Here is a 23571-nt window from a genome sequence, read left to right on the forward strand (position 1 = left end):
AAAGAGTGATTTCTACTAAATTTACATTTTTAATGCGCTCGAGGAAGTCGGTAGTGTCACGGAGACACCTTGGTAAGTCTTTCACTATCTTCTGTAAATGAGAATCTACGAATGCTGAAATGGGGTGAAAAAGAGAACCAACCCCGGACACAATCGGGCGTCCGGGGGGGGGGGGGGGGGGGGGGTTCCAACCCCTTGTGTATTTTAGGATACTCACTGCTCAAACTGCTTAACAATTCCTTTTCCACAATACCCATTTCATAGGCTTCACGTAAAACATCATCAACCATTTTTTTGTACAACATAGTGGGGTCATCATCTAGTTTTTTGTACACCAATTCATCACTTAATTGACCACTGGCTTCCAACAAATATGCACTCCGATCCCAAATCACTGTGGCACCACCTTTGTCAGCCTTTTTAATTATTATTTGTTTGTCTTTTTGTAGATTTTTCAAGGCAGTCCGTTCGTCTTTGGACAGATTTGGTCTCGAGTGCATGGAGTTGGAGTCCCACTGGTCAAGAACCTCATTAACAACAACTTTCTGGAAACTTTCCAACATGGCCGACTCAACTTTTGGGTCAAATGTACTGCAGGTTTTCATAACTACATTTCTTTTCTCCATTGTATATATACGTTTTTTGTTCAACCCCATAAAGTGCATTTTCAGTCTAATGGATCGGCACATTTTATATATATCGACCATAAAGTCGAATTTAGACATTTTACATGTAGGAATAAACCCTAGTCCTTTATTTAACACAAGTCTCTCAGGTTGTGATAACAATTTTTTAGATAAGTTCACTACTAACTCACCGCTCACTTCTTTGGAGTACTTTCCTTTGGTTTGGCTCCTGTGTTCTTGTTCACACCTGGCGGTTTTTGGTTGGGATCTTTATCTAAAAAACAATCACTTTTAGCTGACGATCTCAAGACACGGCCTCCTTCGTCACTCAGGCTACTTGCACTTGCTGATAAACTTTCATAACCATCTCCTTTTGTATTTTTAGATCTTCTCCTCCTTTCTCTCCGTTCATCCATCCAAGTTTAGACCCAGTCGTGGAGGTAGTCTTGAGTGTTTCTCTCAAATTTATTTAATTTATTTTCAAACAGGGATGATTTCAAAGAGTCAATTTTTTGCTTTAGCTCAGTATGAACGCTATCGTAATCTTTGATTGTGGTATTATTTGTTTTAAAGTCCAAGTCTACCACCTCTATTTCTTTCTGAATATTTTCAATAGCGCTCTGTAGATGTTGAATAATAAGGTAAATCAAATCCAGAGAAAATCTATTACAAAGGGCAAACCACTTTTCTTGGTAAACAGTGTCATCTTTCAGGAGCATAGGTCGAAGTGTGCTCCTTAAACCTCCTGGAATCCTTTGTACTTTAGCATACTGTTAGCGTGGAAGCATGCAACAGCAGGAGAAGAATGATCTAAAAAAGAAATTATTACAAATGGAAACTTACTGGATTTGTGCCCTTGAATCCCAACATCCTAAAGGGTTACACGAACTTCGCAGTGTCCAGTGTTTCTTGCGATTTAGCGTGGGCTAGGCTAGGGCCACCTGGTGGTTAAATCTATAGTAGACATTATATTCCTATCTATTTAAAAGTTATGAAATATATTATGATTGTATTATGGATAAAAAGGAATAAGGTATAATGTCTATTTAAATGAAATTTAGTTTTATTATATTTTAGTCCAGATTCTGATGTCATAATCGGAAATTGGAGTACGTCAGATTTGTTATTAATGGTGATGGGTTTCACTTATGGTTATACGCTTGAGAAAGGGGAAGGTCTCCCCGAAACATCGTGTGCGTCATTACGCCACCATCTGGCCTCCTGACCATCATGAAGGTCTCTGCTTACTGAAGGATACGAGGACTCCAACAGCAACCATGCCGGAAGCAACTACGGGGTCCATTTGAGTATCTTTTACACTTGGGTGTGAACATTATTTGAATTAACTTTCCATTGTAATATTGTGAAGTATTGAATATAAAAAAGAAGAGAACTGCAACAGTTGTGTCAGTATATCTTTATTTTGAGTTTCATGATAGAGGGGATTTAAGGCGTTCCCCTAACTCTTAGACTGGTGCAAACTGCCCACAGCAGCCAATCACAGCTCCTCTTTCCTTTCACCATAGCTGAAAGCTGAGCTGTAATTGGTTGTTGGTGGCTAGTTTGCACCAGTCTAAATTGTACACCCTTTGATAAATCTCCCCCTTTATGTTTGGATTGGGGGCCCAAGTGACCAGTTCCTAGCCTGCGGAATCTGTTGGCGCTATACAAATAAATGTATTATTATTTATTATTATTATTTATTATTATTATTATTATTATTATTATTATAGTGGTTCATAACATAGAACAATTTCTGCTATTTAGCTGAACTGTAAACTTAAAGGACTATCAAAAGGACAATGTAACAGTAATAAAGTTATGGTGGTTTTACACAGAGCGATAATTTGCCCGATCGCACGATTAACGATTTTGAATGAATGATGTTTTTTTTTTTATAACGATCAGCGTTTAGACGGAATGATACATCGTATGGAAAAATTGTATTGCAATCATTTTGCGATCGCCTAAGCCTCTCACACACATAGGTGAAATTGTTTAAAAAATGTTTACACGGAACGATCTGCGAATTTTTTGCGAACGACCAACGATAATTTGAGAACATGTTGAAAGATCAAAATGAACGATGTCTCGCTCGTCGTTTGATCGTTCGCTGCATTTACACGTACGATTATCGTTCAAATTTGATCGTTATCGTGCAAATTCGAACAATAAATCATTCCGTGTAAAAGGACCATTACATATGTATACAAAATGAGCTGCACATGGGTCTCTCACACACGAGTGTACCACAGAGAGCCTGTGAACCTCCGAAAGCAGTCCAATAGAGAGAAAATACACACACAAAATGTAATGCTTCAATGTTATTTATCCAACCATGTATGCAAGGATACAAATGCACAAAGGTATATTCACTACACTCTAGTGCTCAAAGTCCAGATGCTGTGTGAGAGACAAAGGGCCACATGTATTACATTTCGTGTGTGTATTTTCTCTCTATTGATCTTCTTACATATGTTGACATATGTTGACATTTTAAAAATAATTCATTATTTTTTTTATTTTATGCACTTACCACAATATTTACTACTTATAGATTTACTTGCTTATTTTGTTAAGTGATCCATGTTGTGTTAGGGGGTCAGTCTGTTGGTGGGGTGTCAAGCGGGACACTTGTACATGGTGATATGAAGAGGCTTGCCTCCCATACCCTGCTCCTTTTTGTAATTTTGTATAATTCTGTTTGTTAGTAATTTTTGGGTGTTCAGCTCCTTTGGAGCATATGCTGTTTTCTCCCCTTATTCATTGTGTTGTTTATATGCATAGCTGCACTATTTAGTGTGATGCCCACCTCTACTTCTTTTCAGGGGCTGGCAGATTTTACAGTATAGACATTCTCTGTGCCTCCATATAATAGTCCCCTCTGTACATCCTTATTGTAGTTGGGTCCCCTGTCCTGCTTTTCCCTCCATAGTAATAATGTCCCCTGTCCTGCTGTGCCCTACATATAGTAATTTTGCCCCCTGTGCTGTGTCCCCATAGTAATAATGTCTCCTCACTGTGTCCCCTTAATAATAATGTCATCTGCTGTGCGCTCATAGAAATAATGCCCCATGCTGTGTGCCCATATGAATTATGCCGCTTGTGTAGTGCCCCATAGTAATAATGTCACCTGTACTGTGCCCCATAGTAATTGCTGTTATTCATTGGTGCATAGTGTCAAGGGGGCGTGGCCTAGGGTGCCTGTGCCTCACTACCGCAGTACCTGTTGTGTATGCATCCCTGCCATGGCTTTCCTGTGCATAATCAGATACCTCCCTGCATATAGAACTGTGTGTGTCACATCCAGTACAGGTAATGGGTAATGTTCACAGCATTAGCGGCACAGGTGCAGTGAGATGCTGAGGCCCTGACCTTATGTTCACAATGCTTACTCCGAGAGTAGCCTTAAAAACACATTGCATTTTTGGCTGTAATATAGGCAAATGTGACGTATTATACCCATAATGCTTTTTTATTTTTGATGTGTTTCTCACTCGACTGGTGGTTTTTGGGACACTGGAAATATTTTCACAATCCAACACACTGTAGCTATGGTGTTCATTTTACTCAGTTAGCATGTGTTCTCTCATAGATCTTAATTTATTTTTCCCCTGATTAAAAAAATACTTTTGTAAATGTGAGTTACATTTTTATTATGGTGTTTTTTTCACATTCTTCTAGAAATCCTTAAAGGGGTTATCCAGCGCTACAAAAACATGGCCACTTTCCCCCTATTGTTGTCTCCAGATTGGGTGGGGTTTTGAAACTCAGTTCCATTGAAGTAAATAATTGCAAACCGCACCTGAACTGGAGACAACAGCAGGAGGAAAAGTGGCCATGTTTTTGTAGCGCTGGATAACCCCTTTAAAGGGAACCAATTCGTAAGATTGTGCTGATATAGCTCCTTGCTGCACCCTATAGATTTATTACACAGCTCCGCTGCCATACCAGTGTTGTCTGCAACGTTAGATGTATATGCAGGAAGGCCATTCTTTACTCCAACACGCCGGGAGAAAGGTAGCGACTAGTCATCTGGGTGGGGAGTTGTCCATGACTAGTCACCACGGCTCTCTGACTGTAAGTGTGCTCTGCGGGGATGATTGACAGGCAAAGAGACTACTAACTTCTCTCTCTGTCAGTCATCCCTGGAAAGCGCGCCGACAGGCAGAGAGCTGTGACTAGTCATGGGCTGCTCCCCATCCAGATGACTAGTTACCGCCCCTCTCCTGGCCTCGTGTGCTGGAATAAAGAATGTCTTTCCTGCATATACATCTTAGATTGCAGACAACACTGATATGGCAGCTGAGCTGTGTAATAGATCTATAGGGTGCAGCTGGGAGCTATATCATTACAATCTTGCGGATTGGTTCCCTTGAAATCACGTGATCAAAGAATCACATGATTTTTAATTAAAAAAACACCAATAAAAAGACGGAGGCCTCTATTTTCTTCAGATTTGAATGTGAGACATCAGAATATGATCAGCAGGCTGGATTCCTCATCAAGATATACAAGCTGGGTCTTTATGATCAGTGAGATTTCCTTTATTTTCTTTTTTACTGTATTTTATATTAATGGCAAATTCTGATAAATTACATCGCTTTAATTTTTTTTATTTACAATTGTACACAGACAAAAAGGAAAAACAACATCTTACAAGCCCTGTTCACAATAAAAACACAAATACGTAATAAACTCCTCCCACTTCGAAAGTCACAGGGGAAAAAAAAGCAAAAAACACAACCGACTATTAAAATTTTTTGCCACATTTTGGAATACTGTTTTAATGTCTTTCTCTTGCCTCTCACCCGAACTGCTTAGTTTCCTTCAACAAGATCAACCCGATTTGCCACACTTTAACTGGCCTAATTATAGAAGAGAACCAATTGGTAAAAATGATTAATCGTCATGTTAAACGTCCTTTTGTGATTATAATTTTCTCAGTCCAGGAGTGTTGGGTTTCCCCCAGAACACAGACATCACCGGAAATAGAATTCTGTACTTAAAGTGACACTGTCACCCCCTTTTTGCATAATGACATCTCTACACAGGTGTAAAGGGTAAATTTTGCAGTTTTCATACCCTATTTTATATCATACGTCATGGTGCTTGTTCCAGTAAAAAGTGATCTTTTATCATCTGTGGATTGTGCTACCTGGGCGGGGCTTCGCGGCCGAAGTGCCACTAATTAGCCCACTAATCCCGCATTATGAAACGATCCTTCCACCATTGTAATACCATCTGACATATAATATTACTTATTCTGTATATTAAGAAACTCTTGAAGAGATTCTGTCAGCAGGTTTAGGCTGTCCTTTCTCAGGGTAGCATACACTAGTGACAGAGAAGCTGAGCAGAATGGTGTATCGCTTACACTGTTCTGTGCAGCTGATCCAGAGCTCTCCTACTGAATAACATGGACAGTAAGTAGTCCTCTCCATTATGTGCATGAGCTCAGTAGTCCTGGATATTCACGAGAAGCAGAAAACTCCACCCACCAGCTGCTGATTGGCAGTTTTCTATATATGCTGTGTATAGGCAGTCAGCTGTCAATCAGCAGCTGGAGCGCGGGGGGAGGGATGTGGTAAGAATCCTATTCTCCTGCATATTAGGAGAACAGCTAAACAGAATGATGTAAGTAATACACCGATCTGTTCAGCATTTATCACTTGTTAATGCTGTCCTCATTTAAGGCAGCTCAAACCTAGTGACAGATTTCCTTTAAAAATGTAAATTGTTACATTGTAGAGTAAACTTTCTATTGAATCACACCACTAGAAAGAAACCACAGCGACCGGCACAACCTAGTTCAGATCAAGCAGTGGGGGCCCTAAAGCCGAAACCCTGGTGGTAGCAGGAAAATGAATAAGATTTTATTGGTGCTCAGCAAAGCAAGGTAAGAGTCACTAGTAACATTCCAGCACATAAGATGATAGAATAGTTGCACTCACCAGACTTTCTCTTTAATCTTTATTGTAGCCAAAAACACCTGGAGTTACACCAGGTAATGATACAGGTGTGGGAGGAGGTGCATATTAGCTGATATGCACCCTATGCACGTCCTCCCTCACCTATATGGTGTAACTCCATTTGTTTTTGGCTACAAAGATTGAAGAGAAAGTCTGCTGAGTGCTGCTATTCTATCATCTTACGTGCTGGAACTAAACTTTCTATTGAGAGCATTTCAAGAGAATGTTCTATAAAGAAGATCACATAAAACCCATCCATGCTGTCAAACAACAGGAAGTAGTGGGAGCCTGAACTGCAGAATCACAAAGACCTTGTGGATATTGTTATACACTGTTCTACCAGGAATACATCCACATTGGTCCTACAGAACCAACGTTGTACTATCCTTTGCCACTGTAAGTGCCAATATTCTGTGGGGGCTATGTTCACACTACGTATATGTCCGGCCGCATATTTTTCGCGGCCGGACATATACGTATGAAACTCCGGACGGGACTTTACACAAGTTGCGGCCGGATACGTACGGACCGCAAACTTACGCCCGTAGTGTACATACGCTTCCCGAGCGCTCTTCGTAGCGATCTGACAGCGGTCTTTTACTTGGAAATCTTCGCCTAGCCCCGGACACCCCACAGAACCTTTTGGATTGGCACAAAAAGCTTGCAAAATGAAGAAATCACCACTACGTACGGGACCGCATGTAACGCTACGGGCGTAAGTTACGGCATTTCCGTCCGGAAACAATGGTCTGGTTCATTTTTTACGGCGCCGCATACGATCCAGGCGTAAGTTCGTACGTAGTGTGAACTGTGCGGCCGTAGATCGTATACTTTCCATAGTACTCAAACTACGTAAGTTTCCGCCGGCTTATTCACGGAACGCGCTACGGCCGGAAACTTATGTAGTGTGAACGTAGCCTTAATGATGAAACAGGTTGAGGTGAGTAGGGATGGTCCGAACCCGCCGAGCTTCAGGTTCGGATGAACCCGAATGCTCGGTATCGGATTCCCGCTGTCTGCCCGCTCCATGCAGCGGGCGGATACAGCGGGAAGACCGCCTGGAAAACTGGGATACAGCCTATGGCTATGGCTGTATCCCAGTTTTCCAGGCGGTCCTCCCGCTGGATCTGCCTGCTGCACGGAGTGGGCAGACAGCGGGAATCATTACCGAGGGTTCGGGTTCGTACAAACCTGAACCGAACTCTGTTCGGGCCATCCTTAGAGGTAAGCCATCATCCAGAGGGTCTTTATATTTTAGACTTATACAGTATTAACCTCCTTCATAGAATCAGATAGACAGCGCCTCTCGTAGGACTCAATGTCTCTAGCAGCTTAGGAAGAAGAGTTTTTAAATACTTATTCATTTCAAATGGAAAAACCATCCGATCCATCAGATATGAAACTGCTTTCCCTTTAATTTAATTATATATCTACCCCAGCTCCTGGAAATGATATTTTCTGTAGTGTATTCTCCATCTCTGGGCAGTATAACTGTGAAAAATACTTTAATATTTGGAGGGATCAGTCTCTTCATGTTTATTTTAACATATGTGTTGGGAATACAGAGTTTCTGGGACTCTGATCATTATCTTCTAGTAGGATTTTAAACATCGGTCCCTGTAGGATGATGTGTTTCCTCCGGTCGACCTTCTTCTCCTTCTTGTAGTCCATCTGTGAGGAAAGGTACAAAAACACAACAAATATTGTTATCAAATCTCCTACTGAACCAGAAGAAATAACTCTTCACTTATTCAATATGGCAACCCCTACACTTATATGATTCCTACCATGGTGGAACATGAAAAGCTACAAAGAAGTGCCCCTCTGGTTGTGTGTGTGTGTGTGTGTGTGGGGGGGGGGGTCTTCCTTATGTCAGGAAGGGGACCAGGAGGTAGTGAGCAGTGGGGACTGGACACTGGCAAAACAGAAGCAGTGGGGGGTTCCTGGATAGTCCATAAAATCTGAAGGAGCTTATTGAAGTTAAAGGGGTATTCCCCCAAGAGCTAAAAAAAATGGAATGGTCCAAAACCTAGCTGGTCTTACTCACTAATCCCCCCTTAGTATTTTGAGCAGTCTCCCATCTTTCCAGCCGCCACTGGTCCTGAGTTAAAAGTTTTTTTCTAAAAGCTGTCTATATCCAAGATGGCACTGTGTGGCTGCAGCGGAAGGGAGCCGGACACGGGAGCATCTGGGACCAGGAGGAGGAGGGGGGTCAACTGAGGGAGAGAGGGAGACAGAGAGCGCTGCACAGCAGCAGGGGCATTCCGGTGTCCTCGGTCACTTCAGTGGGAAGGGTTATAATTGCTAACCCAGCCCATTGAAGAGATGGAGGACACGTGGTCCCCGACACAAAGGGTGGGGGCCAGGAGGAAGGAGCAGTGTCGGAGTGGACTCTGTTTAGCTCCAAATTCGCAACCAGAGGGGGTAAATCTGCAGAAAAAGCACCAAAACCACTCAAAACATATAATAACATGCTTTGACCAATATGTAAAACTATGAGTCGGCTATTACATGGTTGAAAAAAAGATTTTGGGGGGAATATCCCTTTAACCCCTTAAGGACAGAGCCTGAAATGGCCTTAATGACAGAGACAAATTTTATGAATATGACCAGTGTCACTTTATTCATTAATAACTTCAGGATGCTTTTACCTATCCGGCTGATTCTGAGATTGTTTTCTCGTGACATATTGTACTTTACATTTCTGGTAAATTGGAGTCGATACTCATAACGAATCTTTATGAAAAAAAACCAAATAATGTGAAAAAATGTGAAAAACTGCATTTTTCCAACTTTGAAACTTTTTTGCGTATACAGAAAGTGGTTATACCACATAAATTATATATTAAATAGCATTAGCAACATGTCTACTTTATGTTGGCGGCATTTATTAAACGATCTTTCATTTTTTTTAGACAATAGGAAGCTTAAAACATTAGCAGCAAATTTCCAAATTTTCAGTAAAATTTCAAAATCAGATATTTTTAGGGACCTGTTCAGGTTTAAAGTGTATTTGAGGTGCCTGTATGTTAGAAAGCCCCACAAAGCACCCCATTTCAGAAACTGCACCCCCCACACTCTGCAAAAGAATATCCAGAAAGTGTTTTAACCCTTTAGGGGAGTCACAGAAATAAAAGCTAAGTGTGTAAGAAATTGTGTAGAGATTTTATTGTAATCCAATATTTTTCATAATTATAAACCTATTACCAGAGAAATGCACCCCAATAATTATTGTCCCGTTTCTGCAGTTTATAGAAATACCCCATATGTGACCCTATTGCGCTATTTGACGCAACCACAAGCCTCAGATACAAAGGAGCGCCTAGTGAATTTCAACACCTCCGTTATATTTGGTAATTTCTGACTGTACCACTTCAGGTTGGCAGAGGCTCTGGGGTGCCAAAACCTATAAAACACCCCTAAAGGGACACCATTTAGAAAACTACACCCCTCAAGGAATGTAACAAGGGGTGCGGTGAGCATTTGGACCCCACAGGTGCTTCACAGATTTTCCGAACAATATGGCGTGAAAAAAGAAAAATTTATTTTTTACACTAAAACGTTGTTCTAGCCTTCAATTTTTTATTTTCTTAAAGGGATAAGAGGAAAAAAAAGACACAAAATGTGTAGCGCAGTTTCTCCCGAGTACGGAAATACCCCACATGTGGCGATAAAGTGCCAAGGGGGCGCAGGACGAGCCTCCAAAGGGAAGGAGCGCCAATTGGCTTTTGGAAGCTGAATTTCACTGGAAAGGATTTCAAGGGCCATGTCTCATTTACAGAGCCCTCGTGCTGCCAAGACACTGGAAACCCCCCACAAGTGAACCCATTCTGGAAACTACACCCCTCAAGGAATCTAACAAGGGGCACAGTGAGCATATGGACCCCACTGGTGACGGGCACAAATGTGGAACAATGTGACGTAAAAGTAAAAAATTTCATTTTTTCACTTTCATGGCACAAATGTGCCCGTCATCAAGGGGTCCATATCCTCACTGCACCCCTTGTTAGATTCCTTGAGGGGTGCAGTTTCCAGAATGGGGTCACTTGTGGGGGGTTTCCAGTGTTTTGGCAGCACGAGGGCTCTGTAAATGCGACATGGCGTTCATCATCCATTCTAGCCAAATCCAACCTCCAAAATCCAAATGGCACTCCTTCCCTTTGGAGGCTTGCCCTGCACCCACACGGCGCTTTATGTCCACATGTGGGGTATTTACGGACTCGGGGGAAATTGCTCTACATATATTGTGTTTTTTTCTCTTTTAACCCCTTGTGAAAATGATAAATTCAAGGCTAAACCAACATTATAGTGTAAAAAATGTAATATTTCATTTTCACGCCACATTGTTCCACATTTGTGCCCGTCACCAGTGGGGTCCATATGCTCACTACACCCCTTGTTACATTCCTTGAGGGGTGTAGTTTCCATAATGGGGTCACTTGTGGGGGGTTTCAACTGTCTTGGCAACACAGGGGCCTTTTGAATGCAACATGGCCCCTCGAAATCCATTCCATCCAAATCCAGCCTTCAAAAACGAAATGGCGCTCCTTCCCTTCGGAGGCTTACCCTGCACCCGCATGGTGCTTTATGTCCACATGTGGGGTATTTACGGACTCGGGGGAAATTGCTCTACACATTTTGTTTTTTTTTCTCCCCTTGTGAAAATGAAAAAATCATGACAAGATTAATGATTTAGAGTAAAAATTTTACAAAAATTACACTAAATGTTGGTCTAGCCTTGATTTTTTCCATTTCCACAAGGGGTTAAAAAAGAAAATGAACACAAAACGTGTAGGGTAGTTTCCCCTGAGTACGAAAATACCCCATATGTGGGCATAATGTGCCATATGGGCACAGGGCAAGCCACCAAAGGGACAGAGCGCCATTTAGAGGCTGGAATGGAGGATGGAGGCCATGTCGCAATTACAAAGCTCCTGTGCTGCCAGGTCAGTAGAAACCCCCGACAAGTGACCCCATTCTGGAAACTACACCCCATAAGGAATCTAACAAGGGGTGCAGTGAGGATATGGACCCCACTGGTGACAGTCACTTACGTAGAACATGTGCCGAGAAAATAAAAAATACCATTTTTTTCATTTTCACGTCCCAAATGTGGCCGTCACCAGGGGGCCATATCCCCGCTGCCCCCCTTGTTAGATTCCTTATGGGGTGTAGTTTCCAGAATGGGGTCACTTGTGGGGGGTTTCTACTGTCCTGGCCGCACAGAGGCTTTGTAATTGCATCATGGCATCCTCTAATGGGAATGGCTGCCATACCTACTTAGCTGGGGAAAAGGGACAATTCCAATTTATTTGGGGGTATTAGGCCAATTATTAGTTTATAAGGTTGAAAATGACAGGTGTCCATCAAACTCAATCTGTGTTGATCCAGAGGAAGGCAAAAAACCCTCGTGAGGCAGACGACAGTAGCCTCATCACAGGGGGTAGAACCCCAATGACGTGTGGTGCGCCTTGAAACGATCCAGTATGCAGAGGCCGAGGGGATCAGGACAGGTGTCACACTGGTAAATGGTGTCCTTCCTGATCCCCGTTACGCCACACTCTGCACTTCTTCTGGGGTCTCCCTTTCTCCAGTGTGGGGAACGTCACCTGGAAAATGTTGTCCTGGTGCGATAGGGGGTCCTTCATATCCAGAAGCGCTGAGGCCGCTCCATGGCTGCTAAATATTAGGGCTCTTACTGCTTCTGATATGTTCGGATCGTGCCGCAAGCTACAGTAGCTCGGGCAGCGAGGGACCGGAAGAGGGGGTGCTGGTATAAAAGTTATCCCCGTACAGGTGGTAACCTTTATCCAGCAGTGGGAAGATCAGTTTACATGAATCGCTATTACCGGGGTTTGCGATCCTCTGCACTATAGCCGATGTCTCTCATGGTTAATATATTGAATTAATAAAACACATTTTCTTTGTAATAAAGTCCCTTTCATTGTTCAATAATTAAATGTAAACGATTCCATCATTTTGCAATTAAATATACTGTTAAAATAAATATATATATATATATATATAAATAAATGTATATTTATATATATATATATATTTATTTTTTGACAGTATATTTAATTGCACAATGATGGATTTGTTAGAATTAAATTATTGAACAAAGAAACTGTATTTATTTCAACGAAAATGTGTTTTATTAATTAAATATTAATTAGTACAGGAAGCTCCAGTAAGCCGTTAATTCATATTCCCGGCAATAGAGCTTTCTGTACTAATCATCACTTTACTTTAATTAAAACATCAAATGTTTCTTCTAATTATGTTATGACAATAGCATTATTAGAAGAAACATTTAGAATTATATGTGCGCTCAGCTGATTGGCTGTTCGGCTGAGCGCACATATAATGAGCCGGTCCGCAGTACAGTCACTTCATTGTGCTGCGGACCAGCGAAGAGGACACATCGGGACATCGGATGGTGAGTATAGAGCTCTCCCCACCCCCTCCCCAGCACTGCACCCCTCCCAGCAAGGAAGGGGGGTCACTTAACCCCTTCCTTGCTGGGATGGGTGCAGTCTGACATCAGTCTGGCCCCCAGGGGGTTAAGGGGGATGCAATACATCCTCCCTTAACCCCTTGGGGGCCAGACTGTAAGCAGCGATCTGTAAAGATGCTGCATACTGTAAGGAGCACAACACCGCTCACAATGATGGGTGTTGTGCTCCTGTTTGTGTTTTTTTTGTGTGTTTCTCCCTTTTTGTTTTTCAGATATCGGTATCCTGTGGATTACGTCGGATTCCACGGACTACGTCGATGACTAGCGATTGTTGTTTTAATTTTTTTAATAAAATGGTCAATGAGGGGTGTGGGGGTGTTTTTATTTGAATAAAAAAATTTTTAAACTTGTGTCTTGTCTTTATTTCTTTACTTTATAGACTTAGTAGTGGAAGCCGTCTAATAGACGGAATCCATTACTAAGTTGGGGCCTAGTGTTAGCCGGTATAAAATGGCTAACACTAACCCCCTATTATTACCCCAGTACCCAATGCCACCAGGGGTACTGGGAAGAGCCGGGTGCCAGTGGTCCCGGAGCGTCAAAATTGGCGCTCCTGGACCGGGCGGCAGCAGGCTGGTAAGATTTAGGCTGGGGAGGGCCTAAACCAATGGCTCTTCCCACCCTGGTGTTACCAGGCTGCTGTTGTTTGGTTTTTAACCCGGCTGGTTATAAAAATAGGGGGGACCCTATGCGTTTTTTTTTTAAATAAATAAATAATTTAAAAAAAACACATAGGGTCCCCCCTATTTTATAACCAGCCGGGTTAAAAACCAAACGACAGCAGCCTGGTAACACCAGGGTGGGAAGAGCCATTGGTTTAGGCCCTCCCCAGCCTAAATCTTACCAGCCTGCTGCCGCCCGGTCCAGGAGCGCCAATTTTGACGCTCCGGGACCACTGGCACTCGGCTCTTCCCAGTACCCCTGGTGGCATTGGGTACTGGGGTAATAATAGGGGGTTAGTGTTAGCCATTTTATACCGGCTAACACTAGGCCCCAACTTAGTAATGGGTTCCGTCTATTAGACGGCTTCCACTACTAAGTCTATAAAGTAAAGAAATAAAGACAAGACACAAGTTTAAAATTTTTTTTATTCAAATAAAAACACCCCCACACCCCTCATTGACCATTTTATTAAAAAAATTAAAACAACAATCGCTGGTCATCGACGTAGTCCATGGAATCCGACGTAATCCCCAGGATACCGATATCTGAAAAGCAAAAAGGGAGAAACACACAAAAAAAACACAAACAGGAGCACAACACCCATCATTGTGAGCGGTGTTGTGCTCCTTACAGTATGCAGCATCTTTACAGATCGCTGCTTACAGTCTGGCCCCCAAGGGGTTAAGGGAGGATGTATTGCATCCCCCTTAACCCCCTGGGGGCCAGACTGATGTCAGACTGCACCCATCCCAGCAAGGAAGGGGTTAAGTGACCCCCCTTCCTTGCTGGGAGGGGTGCAGTGCTGGGGAGGGGGTCGGGAGAGCTCTATACTCACCATCCGATGTCCCGATGTGTCCTCTTCGCTGGTCCGCAGCACAATGAAGTGACTGTACTGCGGACCGGCTAATTATATGTGCGCTCAGCCGAACAGCCAATCAGCTGAGCGCACATATAATTCTAGATGTTTCTTCTAATAATGCTATTGTCATAACATAATTAGAAGAAACATTTGATGTTTTAATTAAAGTTAAGTGATGATTAGTACAGAATGCTCTATTGCCGGGAATGTGAACTAACGGCTTATGGAGCTTCCTGTACTAATTAATATTTAATTAATAAAACACATTTTCGTTAAAATAAATACAGTTTCGGTGTTCAATAATTTAATTCTAACGAATCCATCATTGTGCAATTAAATATACTGTCAAAAAATAAATATATAGATAAATATACATTTATTTATATATCTATTTATTTTAACAGTATATTTAATTGCAAAATGATGGATTCGTTAGAAATAAATTATTGAACAACGAAAGTGTCTTTATTACAAAGAGAATGTGTTTTATTAATTTAATATATTAACTATTAGAGGCATCGGCATTCGGCATCATTGCCGGCTATTTTTGAAGTACTCCGTACGGACCGCCTGTCAATCCTCGGCCGCATGTCCAGCCGCAAACAATGGTCTTGTTCATTTTTTACGGGTCTGTTTACGATAGGGCCGTAGATTCAGACATAGTGTGCACTGTGCAGCCGCATATCCTATACTTCCAAGCATACACACGAACCACCAAAAATACCGCCGCACAATTACAGCCGCAATTACAGCCGCACAGTTACAGCGTCTGAACCTGGCCTAAATCTGTAAGTGTACCCTGAGGTACGCTCACAGAGTTTGGAGAATTTCACACCATACCGTGATATCTTATTGGGACGGTACTGGCGGAAAAGACGTGTCTGGGGGGCAGCGTACGCTACGCTAACCCCCAGACACGTCACTGGATGATGAGGATGAATGGAGGAAAGAAGGATCCCCCCATTCATCCTCACTGGCTGTTTCGGTGTCGGAGGCAATAATAACGTATCCCTCTGACGCCGAAAACACCCTGGGGGCCATCTTTATATGGGGATTGGTATATGGGGTATGTAGTGGTGTAGTCTCAAACTTTATTCAATGTAGTGTGGTGTAATGTAGTGTTTTTTACGTGTTTTTTTTTACAGTAAGTATAAAAAAAAAACCTACGCCAACAAAGGAGTTGCTGATAAATGCCGCACTTATGTGCGGCACTTATCAGCAGACTGTGGCAGTAGGATATAGAAAAAAAACACCCTACGCCAAAAAGGAGGAGTTGCTGATTAGCAGCGCACTTTCGTGCGATGCTGATCAACACTCAGCGGCGATAGGGTGCGGAAAATAGAAAAAAAAAAATTTGGAAAAAAAGCTAAACTTTTTCTACATTCTGAACATCCCTGTAGCTGCTGATAAGTGTATTACACATATCAGCCGCTAGAGGGCAGCAGAGCGCAAAATCCGGAAAATGACGAGGCTGGAGCCGAAAATAGCCGGAAAAAGACGACGGGGACCGCCGGAAAGATCCGAAGACGCGCCGGAAAGACGCCGATCAGGACCCCGGGACAGGTGAGTAATGTACAAATACCTGCTCTGGACCCCTCCGCGCCCCAGCTAGCATGAACCCCTACTTTCTCCATTTAATCCTCCTTCCTAAACTGTTTCTTTTCCCTACTATCACTCTTATAAGCCAGTCCCGTGAGACATATATTCCCCGTAACTACTGTCAGTCCTATATGCAAAGATCCTCCCCATTTGGACCGGGCTCCGGACCCTTCATAAATAGTATGCACCAACACACTGATGCTGGCTATTGAGTTAATCCTCTACTGTAGCTCATACCTCTGCTATCGGTCTGTGAATTTCTGACCTTTGGATTTGTACTTTGCCTTCCCTATTTGGCTCCTGTCTCTGATTTTGCACTTCTTCTGCCTGCCGTTGCCAACTACGACCATTGACCAGTATTATTGTGTATCATTTGTCTGTCCGTGTTTTGTGTACCACCTTTACAAGGACATGGACAGTCATCTTGGCTGTCCGCTGTTGCCTAGAGCGGTCAGTGGCATGTAGGCAGGGACAGTGAGCGGGAACAGTGCAGGACTCACTGTCTGTCTCCGTCTCCCTATTTCCCAGTTGCCACTGACCTTACACATAGGCCCAGATTTATCAAACTGGTGTAAATTAGAGGTTCAGTTGCCCCTAGCAACCAGATTTTACTTTGCATTCTTCACGGATTCCTTGGAAAAAAAAAAGGTGGAATCTGATTGGTTGCTAGGGGCAACTGAGTCAGCTCTACTTTAAACTAGTTTGATAAATTTCCCTCATACTCTTGTGCTAGCAGGATATACGACAACAAATCTCCTCACTAGACTGGCTGACAACAAGACTCCAATTACCATCCACCTGAAATCCAGATTGGTATGGTCGTTTCAAGTATTTTCTATGTCATTAAGGTTGTTACCAAGCAATATGTTGGGCCCATTGCCTGGGTGATATAGAACAAAGTTATATACTGCTTTGTATGGTGATTGTGAAATGATTTTGTTGCAGGTGTAGCCCGGTAGAATAAGGATGGCTGCAGAACTGTTATCCTAAGATAATAGGAAAGGAATTACTAAAAAAACGGGCTAGATGAACCATGTGATCTTTTTCTGCAGACAATCTTCTATAACTCTAGTTTATCAGAATCGGTGATGACGACATTGAGCCGATTCTGCTTGCGGACAACTTACTGATGATGAGAACAACTTACTGATGATGAGAACAACTTACTGATGATGAGAACAACTTACTGATGATGAGAACAACTTACTGATGATAGCGTCAGCACCGGTGCAGAGTGTCCTTCGTTCTTCTCTTTCTGAGCCATCAACTTGATTCTCTTGGTCATTGGCTGCATCAGAATCTAAGTCACAACCAGCTGACGTTTTATCTTCTCTTCCCTTTACATCATCGACAACCACAGATTTACCTGAAGGACAACAAATTAAGCATTGTTCTATTCTATTGTAACAAGAGGCCATCTTGTCACAGCAAAGACTTTGCTATAGAGATCAGTGCGAGGGCGTTTCTGCTGCAGCCGCTGTATATGCAGGCATGAGCAGATGAAATTGTTGTCGGTGAGCAGATGAAATCGCTGACTCTCTATACCTTAGGGCTCTATAACACAGAGCAATTATCACTCTGTGTAATAAGGACAACGATGATGACAATCATTGGGTGATCGTGTCTTTTGGTCTGGACTTAAAATGTGTGTAATACCAATGCACGTCCGACGACTGATAAATCTGTACATAACATTCAGCTCTGGCTTATAAAGAAGTTGCTCTGAAGCTGCACCAGCAGCTGCAGGGAGCAGACTGAAGTGAAGAAAACACCGGGGAGTGCACTTGCAGACACTAGTGATGATGAGGACAACTTATGATGTGTTTACACGGAACTAATATCGTTCGAATTTTCACAAAAATGATCGCATTGAGTGATAATTGTTCCACGTAAACACAGCAAACAATCAAGCGATGAGTGAAAAATCATTCATTTTGATCTTTTAACATGTTCTTAAATCATTGTTCGTCGTTCGCTAAAAATTCGCAGATCGCTTCGTGTAAACAGTCTTTCAAAGATTCACCCTATATAAAAGATGGGCTTAACCCCTTAACGACATCGGGCGTAAATTTACGCCCTGATGCCGGTAAGGGAGTTCAGAGCGGGGCCGCGCGGCGACCCCGCTCTGAACCGCGGCGGTCCCGGGTGCCGCGTGTAGCCCGGGACCGCGGGTATTAGCGGGCACGGTCCGATCGCCGTGCCCGCTAATACAGTAATCAGATGCAGCTGTCAAACATGACAGCTGCATCCGATTACCGGACGCAGCGTCATCCCTGGTGTCTAGTGGGGAGATCACTCCTCCGGGATGTTATCCCAGAGGAGCGATCTCCGTAGCTGAAGCCGGCCGGGGACCGCTCCAAGATGGCGCCGTCCCCGGCTCGGCACTCGTTTACTTCCGGCTGCAGCAGCCGGAAGTAAACGAGTGCCTATCTCATGGATCTCTGCAGCATATCTATGCTGCAGAGATCTCAATGAGAGATCAAAGTATATATACTAGAAGTCCCCCATGGGGGCTTCTAGTATAAGTGTAAAAGTAAAAAAAAAAGTGTTGTTAATAGTAAAAAGCCCCCTCCCCTAATAAAAGTCAGAATCACCCCCCTTTTCCCAGGTTATAAATAAAAGTAAATAAATAAATAAATAAACATATTTAGTATCGCCGCGTGCGTAATCGCCCGAACTATTAATTAATCACATTCCTGATCTCGCACGGTAAACGGTGTAAGCGCAAAAAAATCCCAAAGTGCAAAATTGCTCATTTTTGGTCGCATCAAATCCAGAAAAATTGTAATAAAAAGCGATCAAAAACTCGTATATGCGCAATCAAGGTACCGATAGAAAGAACATATCATGGCGCAAAAAATGACACCTGACACAGACCCATAGACCAAAGGATAAAAGCGCTATAAGCCTGGGAATGGAGCGATTTTAAGTGACGTATATTTGTTGACAATGGTTTAAATTTTTTACAGGCCATCAGATACAATATAAGTTATACATGTTATATATCATTTTAATCGTAACGACTTGAGGAACATATATAACAAGTCAGTTTTACCCCAGGGCAAATGGCGTAAAAACACGTTTCCCCCAAATAAACAAAATGCTTTTTTTTTTTCAATTTCACCACACTTTGAATTTTTTTCTGGTTTCGCAGTGTACTTTATGCAAAAATTCAGCCTGTCATTGCAAAGTACAATTAGTGACGCAAAAAATAAGGGCTCATGTGGGTTCCTAGGTGGAAAAATGCAAGTGCTATGGCCTTTTATGCACAAGGAGGAAAAACCAAAAACGCAAAAATCGAAATTTGCTCTGTCCTTAAAGGGTTAAACGATCTTAAAAACGAACACAATAACGATTTTTCTTACAAATTTTTTTACAAATTTTTTAAGGATTTATTTGTCTAAACGCTGATCGTTATGAAAACTAAATCGTTGCTACAAAATCGTTAAACGATCAATTGGGCGAATTATCACTTCGTGTAAACGTAGCATTACTCATTGATGATGAAAAGCGACCTGTTCCAGTGTCAGTGCTGCTGCTGGAAGTAATTTCTTGTTCTAAGTCTGCGCCATCAACCTGCGCTAAGTCTGGACAATCATCTTCTCGTTCCTTTACTGCATCGTCACCATCCTCAGATTTACCTGAAACACAATTTAAATATGCAGTGTTATTATAAGAGACCAAGGAGAAGAGATTGGGGGGGGGGGACTTATAATTTTTTCACCAGAGGCATACATGAGGGAGAAGGCGCAGATTCGCCCCTTCTCAATGGTGTACGCCTGCCATATCGCTGGGTTCAGACATCGCTATTCTCGTATGGCATTATTAATATGACATCACTGGCATCTAGTAAGGGCCCTGTTACACAGAGCGATAATCGTCCTGTCAGCGCAGGCACGACGCTCTGAAGTTGCAGCGTGTGGTGCCCGGACACATACAGAGCACAGAAGAACAGCGGGAGAAGACCGGGCGATTATCGCTCCATGTAACAGGGCCCATACTAGATGCCAGTGATGTCATATTAATAATGCCATACAAGAATAGCGATGTCTGACAAGTATTCTCAGGGTGATTTTTATTATGTTTTGTGATGTATAATTCTACAGCTATTACACTCTTTCATTTTATGAGATTGATCCTCACCATAATAGTATTTGCTGACCTCCTTGGTCCTAGGTGATAGTCATTGATTCTTAAAGCAATTACCTTTTAAACAGCCTTTGAAATCGTTACATCTACACGCTGTTAGGTTATATCTATTGCAGAAAACATTTCTCTTAAACACAGAAGTGCTTTGAGGACTGTACAACAGTTTTTCTCCTTTGATTCATGTGCAGGAGTCCTCGCTGTAAGAAGCCAGAGTGGAGAGCCACTACTCATATTATGCCACTTCCCATACTTTTGGTTACCTTGTTCCTTAATTTTGTAATATTTATGAATTTAATTTCACTAAATCCCAGTCACTGAAGAGTGGGACAGCGTATGAGGATGCAATAGGGACACAAGGGTAGACTGGGCCAAAAGTCACCCAAAGGCTAGTGCCCTGACAATCCTTGTGTGAGCAGAACAGTATCAAACCCTTTAGTACTAGCAGCATATACTAGAGATAGCGGTGTCCCTGACTACCTGGATGAAATATGCTACAAAACCCCTCGCTAGTCCCCAAATACAATCTGTTTGGAATCCAGATGGGTAAGATAATTTCATATATTCTCCATGTGATTAAGGTGGTCATCTAGCAATACTTTTGGCTTGTTGCATTAGCCGTGTTGTTTTTGAGGCTTCATGGTCTCACGTATGGCTCCTTTGTGGTGTCCCACCACTGGTGTTTTGTATCTCTCCTTTGCACCTCTCAAAAAAGCTTCTTACTCCAGGTTAAGTTGTGATTAAGGTATTTTATAGTTTCACCACTAGATGTCAGTGTTTTTTATGTGTGTTGCACAGCTGAGGAAGCTAATGGGTTAATGTTTTCTATGTACCATGTGATCAGTGCTAGCCTATAAGAGGTGCTCTTTCCTATGATCTTTCTTCTTTCTCTTACACACACTCCTTTCCACCACTCACAGGGTAGATTATTTAGCCCCTGTAGGAAGTTGTTACTTGGTGGGGGAGGTGTAGCGTCAGTTCTTACCCAGATTCTCATGGGAGAAGGACACACAGAGCAAACGTCCCTGCTGTAGCCAAGCCAGGGCCTGTTCAGTTCAGTGAAATTGAGTCTGAGACCATGTGTACAGATGCAGCTAGAGACAACCAGTTCTTACAGTACTTCTACTCTATCTACTATGCAGTGCTAAGCTCTTTAAGAGAGAAGAGTCTAGGAACATCCTAACCCATGTCGTGAACCAGTCTAAAAAGTTCAGGGCAGTAACCTGATACACAAGAGGAACTAGCCTGGATAGGACAAAGCTACCAAGAAAGGTCTACATATCCTATCTCACAGTGCAGGTAACTGGGACACCCCCGGGAGCTTAACTTCACCCAGATAACCATGGGTGGGGCTTGTATCACCCTATTAGGACGGGTCACTTGACACTGTAGGGGACAAGGTGGTCAGACTGAAGTCTATACACGGGTACAAGTAACTTCTCACTCTACAAGTATTCTCTACATTCCTACAGAGTACATTGCTACACTGGGTTAGGACTCCCTCAACAAACTCTTCTTCTCTACTCTACTTCCTACTCTTCAAGCACCGCTGCAACTACCTCTCTACTCTACCCAACTCTTCAAGTACCTCCTCAAGCACTAAAGTCTATGCCAAGATTTATCTATTTTACCAAAGTGTATTGTACTAATAAAAGATTGCACAGTAAAACTGTTCTCTGTCATCTTTGCACCAGCACTCATGCATACTAAGCGCACACCTTGGGTTATTTTTCCCCTTTCTGTGGGTGGCATTATCGACATCCTGGGTGGGTCAATTGCCACTCAGGACTACCGTGACAAGAGCCCAAGGGACCCACTACAGCCTGGCAGGTCACCGACCATTTTGGGGAATACAGCCAGTCACAACCTAAAGCAGGAATCAGCAACATACCTGAGTGCTGTCAAATAATTACTGGAGTAGGTTATAGCGTGATGAAACAAAGTTTATTAGTCAACAATGTATCACAATCTATCATATTGTTGACTAATAAACATTGTTTGATTACGCTGTAACCTACTCCAGTAATTATTTGATTTCTTAGGGAGGGCTTATATATATCATTAATGGTGTTAATTACAAATCCTGGACTAGCACTGGCATCACAACATTACCATCTCTGACTGAGCTGTACAGAACAACTAAACATCAAGCAAATCAGGGTCATCAGACCTATACCTCACCACACCTTTCATCTGGAATGAATTTATGTATTGCTTTGTATTGTGATTTGTGAAATTATTATGTTGCAGCTGTAGCCCAGTAGAATAAAGATGGCTGCAGAATAGTTTTTAGAAATAGTGATAAAGACATTAAGCAGATGCTGCCTGCGGACACTATTGATGATCGAGACAACTTACTCATTGGTGAAGAGGAGCGACCTGTTCCAGTGTCACCACCAGTGCTGGATGTCTGTGGTTCTTCTAATTCTGGGCCATTCACTTCATTGTCTTGGTTTCTGGATGTATCAGGTTTTCTATCACTTCTAGCTGGCAGTTCATCTTCTTTTCCCTTTACATCATCAACAGCCACAGATTTACCTGAGACACAACAAATCAAATATAATTCTATAGTAAAAAGGAAAGGGGGAGCCATTGTTTTCATCTGGAAGCCTCAGAGAGTAAATGTGAATGCAAAAAAAACCTAATAACTGCAGAATAGTTTTTTCAAAATTGATGATAGATGTTGCGTAGATACAGCTTGCGGACACTATTGATGATGAAGACAACTTACCGCTTACTGATGAGGAGCGACCTGTTCCAGTGTCACCACCAGTGCTGGATGTCTGCCGTTCTTCTAATTCTGGGCCATTCACTTTGTTATCTTGGTTTCTGGATGTATCAGGTTTTCTATCACTACTAGCTGGCAGTACCTCTTCTCTTCCCTTTACAGCATCAACAGCCACAGATTTACCTGAAATACAACAAATCAAATGTCATTCTAGAACAACAAGAGGCCAGTGGGAAGCCATTGCTTTCATCTGGAAGATAAATCCTCATTGATTGTGAATACGAAAAAGTAACCACTGATGTTGATGGCAACAAGGACTCAAATGTCTATGAGAAGTTTCAGAAAGTTTGTAATTTTGATGGCTTCATGGCTCTTATTGTTGACGACTTAACGATTGGCTCTGAATGATTGTATTGCACTGGATTGTATCGAACCCTCAGTGTTCTTTGTATTGCACTACG

General features: G+C 42.4%; 2 protein-coding genes across 7 annotated transcripts in view; both read right to left on the bottom strand.

The window, feature by feature from the left end:
• The window catches only part of LOC138801495 (uncharacterized), an 80650-nt gene extending 79411 nt beyond the window's left edge, over window positions 1–1239 (bottom strand). The window contains exon 1 of one of the 2 annotated variants that reach the window (XM_069984389.1): window positions 825–1239. The gene's annotated coding sequence lies outside the window, so the exon portion shown is untranslated. Of the gene's footprint in view, window positions 1–817 lie in introns of both variants that reach the window. The other variant, XM_069984388.1, reaches the window with a different exon arrangement.
• Window positions 1240–7757: 6518 nt separating this feature from the next.
• The window catches only part of LOC138801497 (uncharacterized), a 120649-nt gene continuing 104835 nt past the window's right edge, over window positions 7758–23571 (bottom strand). For 3 of the 5 annotated variants that reach the window (XM_069984399.1, XM_069984398.1, XM_069984395.1), the window contains 5 exons: window positions 23114–23293; window positions 22741–22920; window positions 19731–19877; window positions 17444–17602; window positions 7758–8269 (listed from right to left, as the gene is read on the bottom strand). In XM_069984399.1, the coding sequence (XP_069840500.1) occupies window positions 8202–8269; window positions 17444–17602; window positions 19731–19877; window positions 22741–22920; window positions 23114–23293 (734 nt within the window). In that variant the 3' untranslated portion in view covers window positions 7758–8201. The remainder of the gene's footprint in view (window positions 8270–17443; window positions 17603–19730; window positions 19878–22740; window positions 22921–23113; window positions 23294–23571) is intronic. The other 2 variants (XM_069984396.1, XM_069984397.1) reach the window with 2 other exon arrangements.

The sequence above is a fragment of the Dendropsophus ebraccatus genome, chromosome 9 (assembly GCF_027789765.1).
Source record: "Dendropsophus ebraccatus isolate aDenEbr1 chromosome 9, aDenEbr1.pat, whole genome shotgun sequence".
NCBI lineage: Eukaryota > Metazoa > Chordata > Amphibia > Anura > Hylidae > Dendropsophus > Dendropsophus ebraccatus.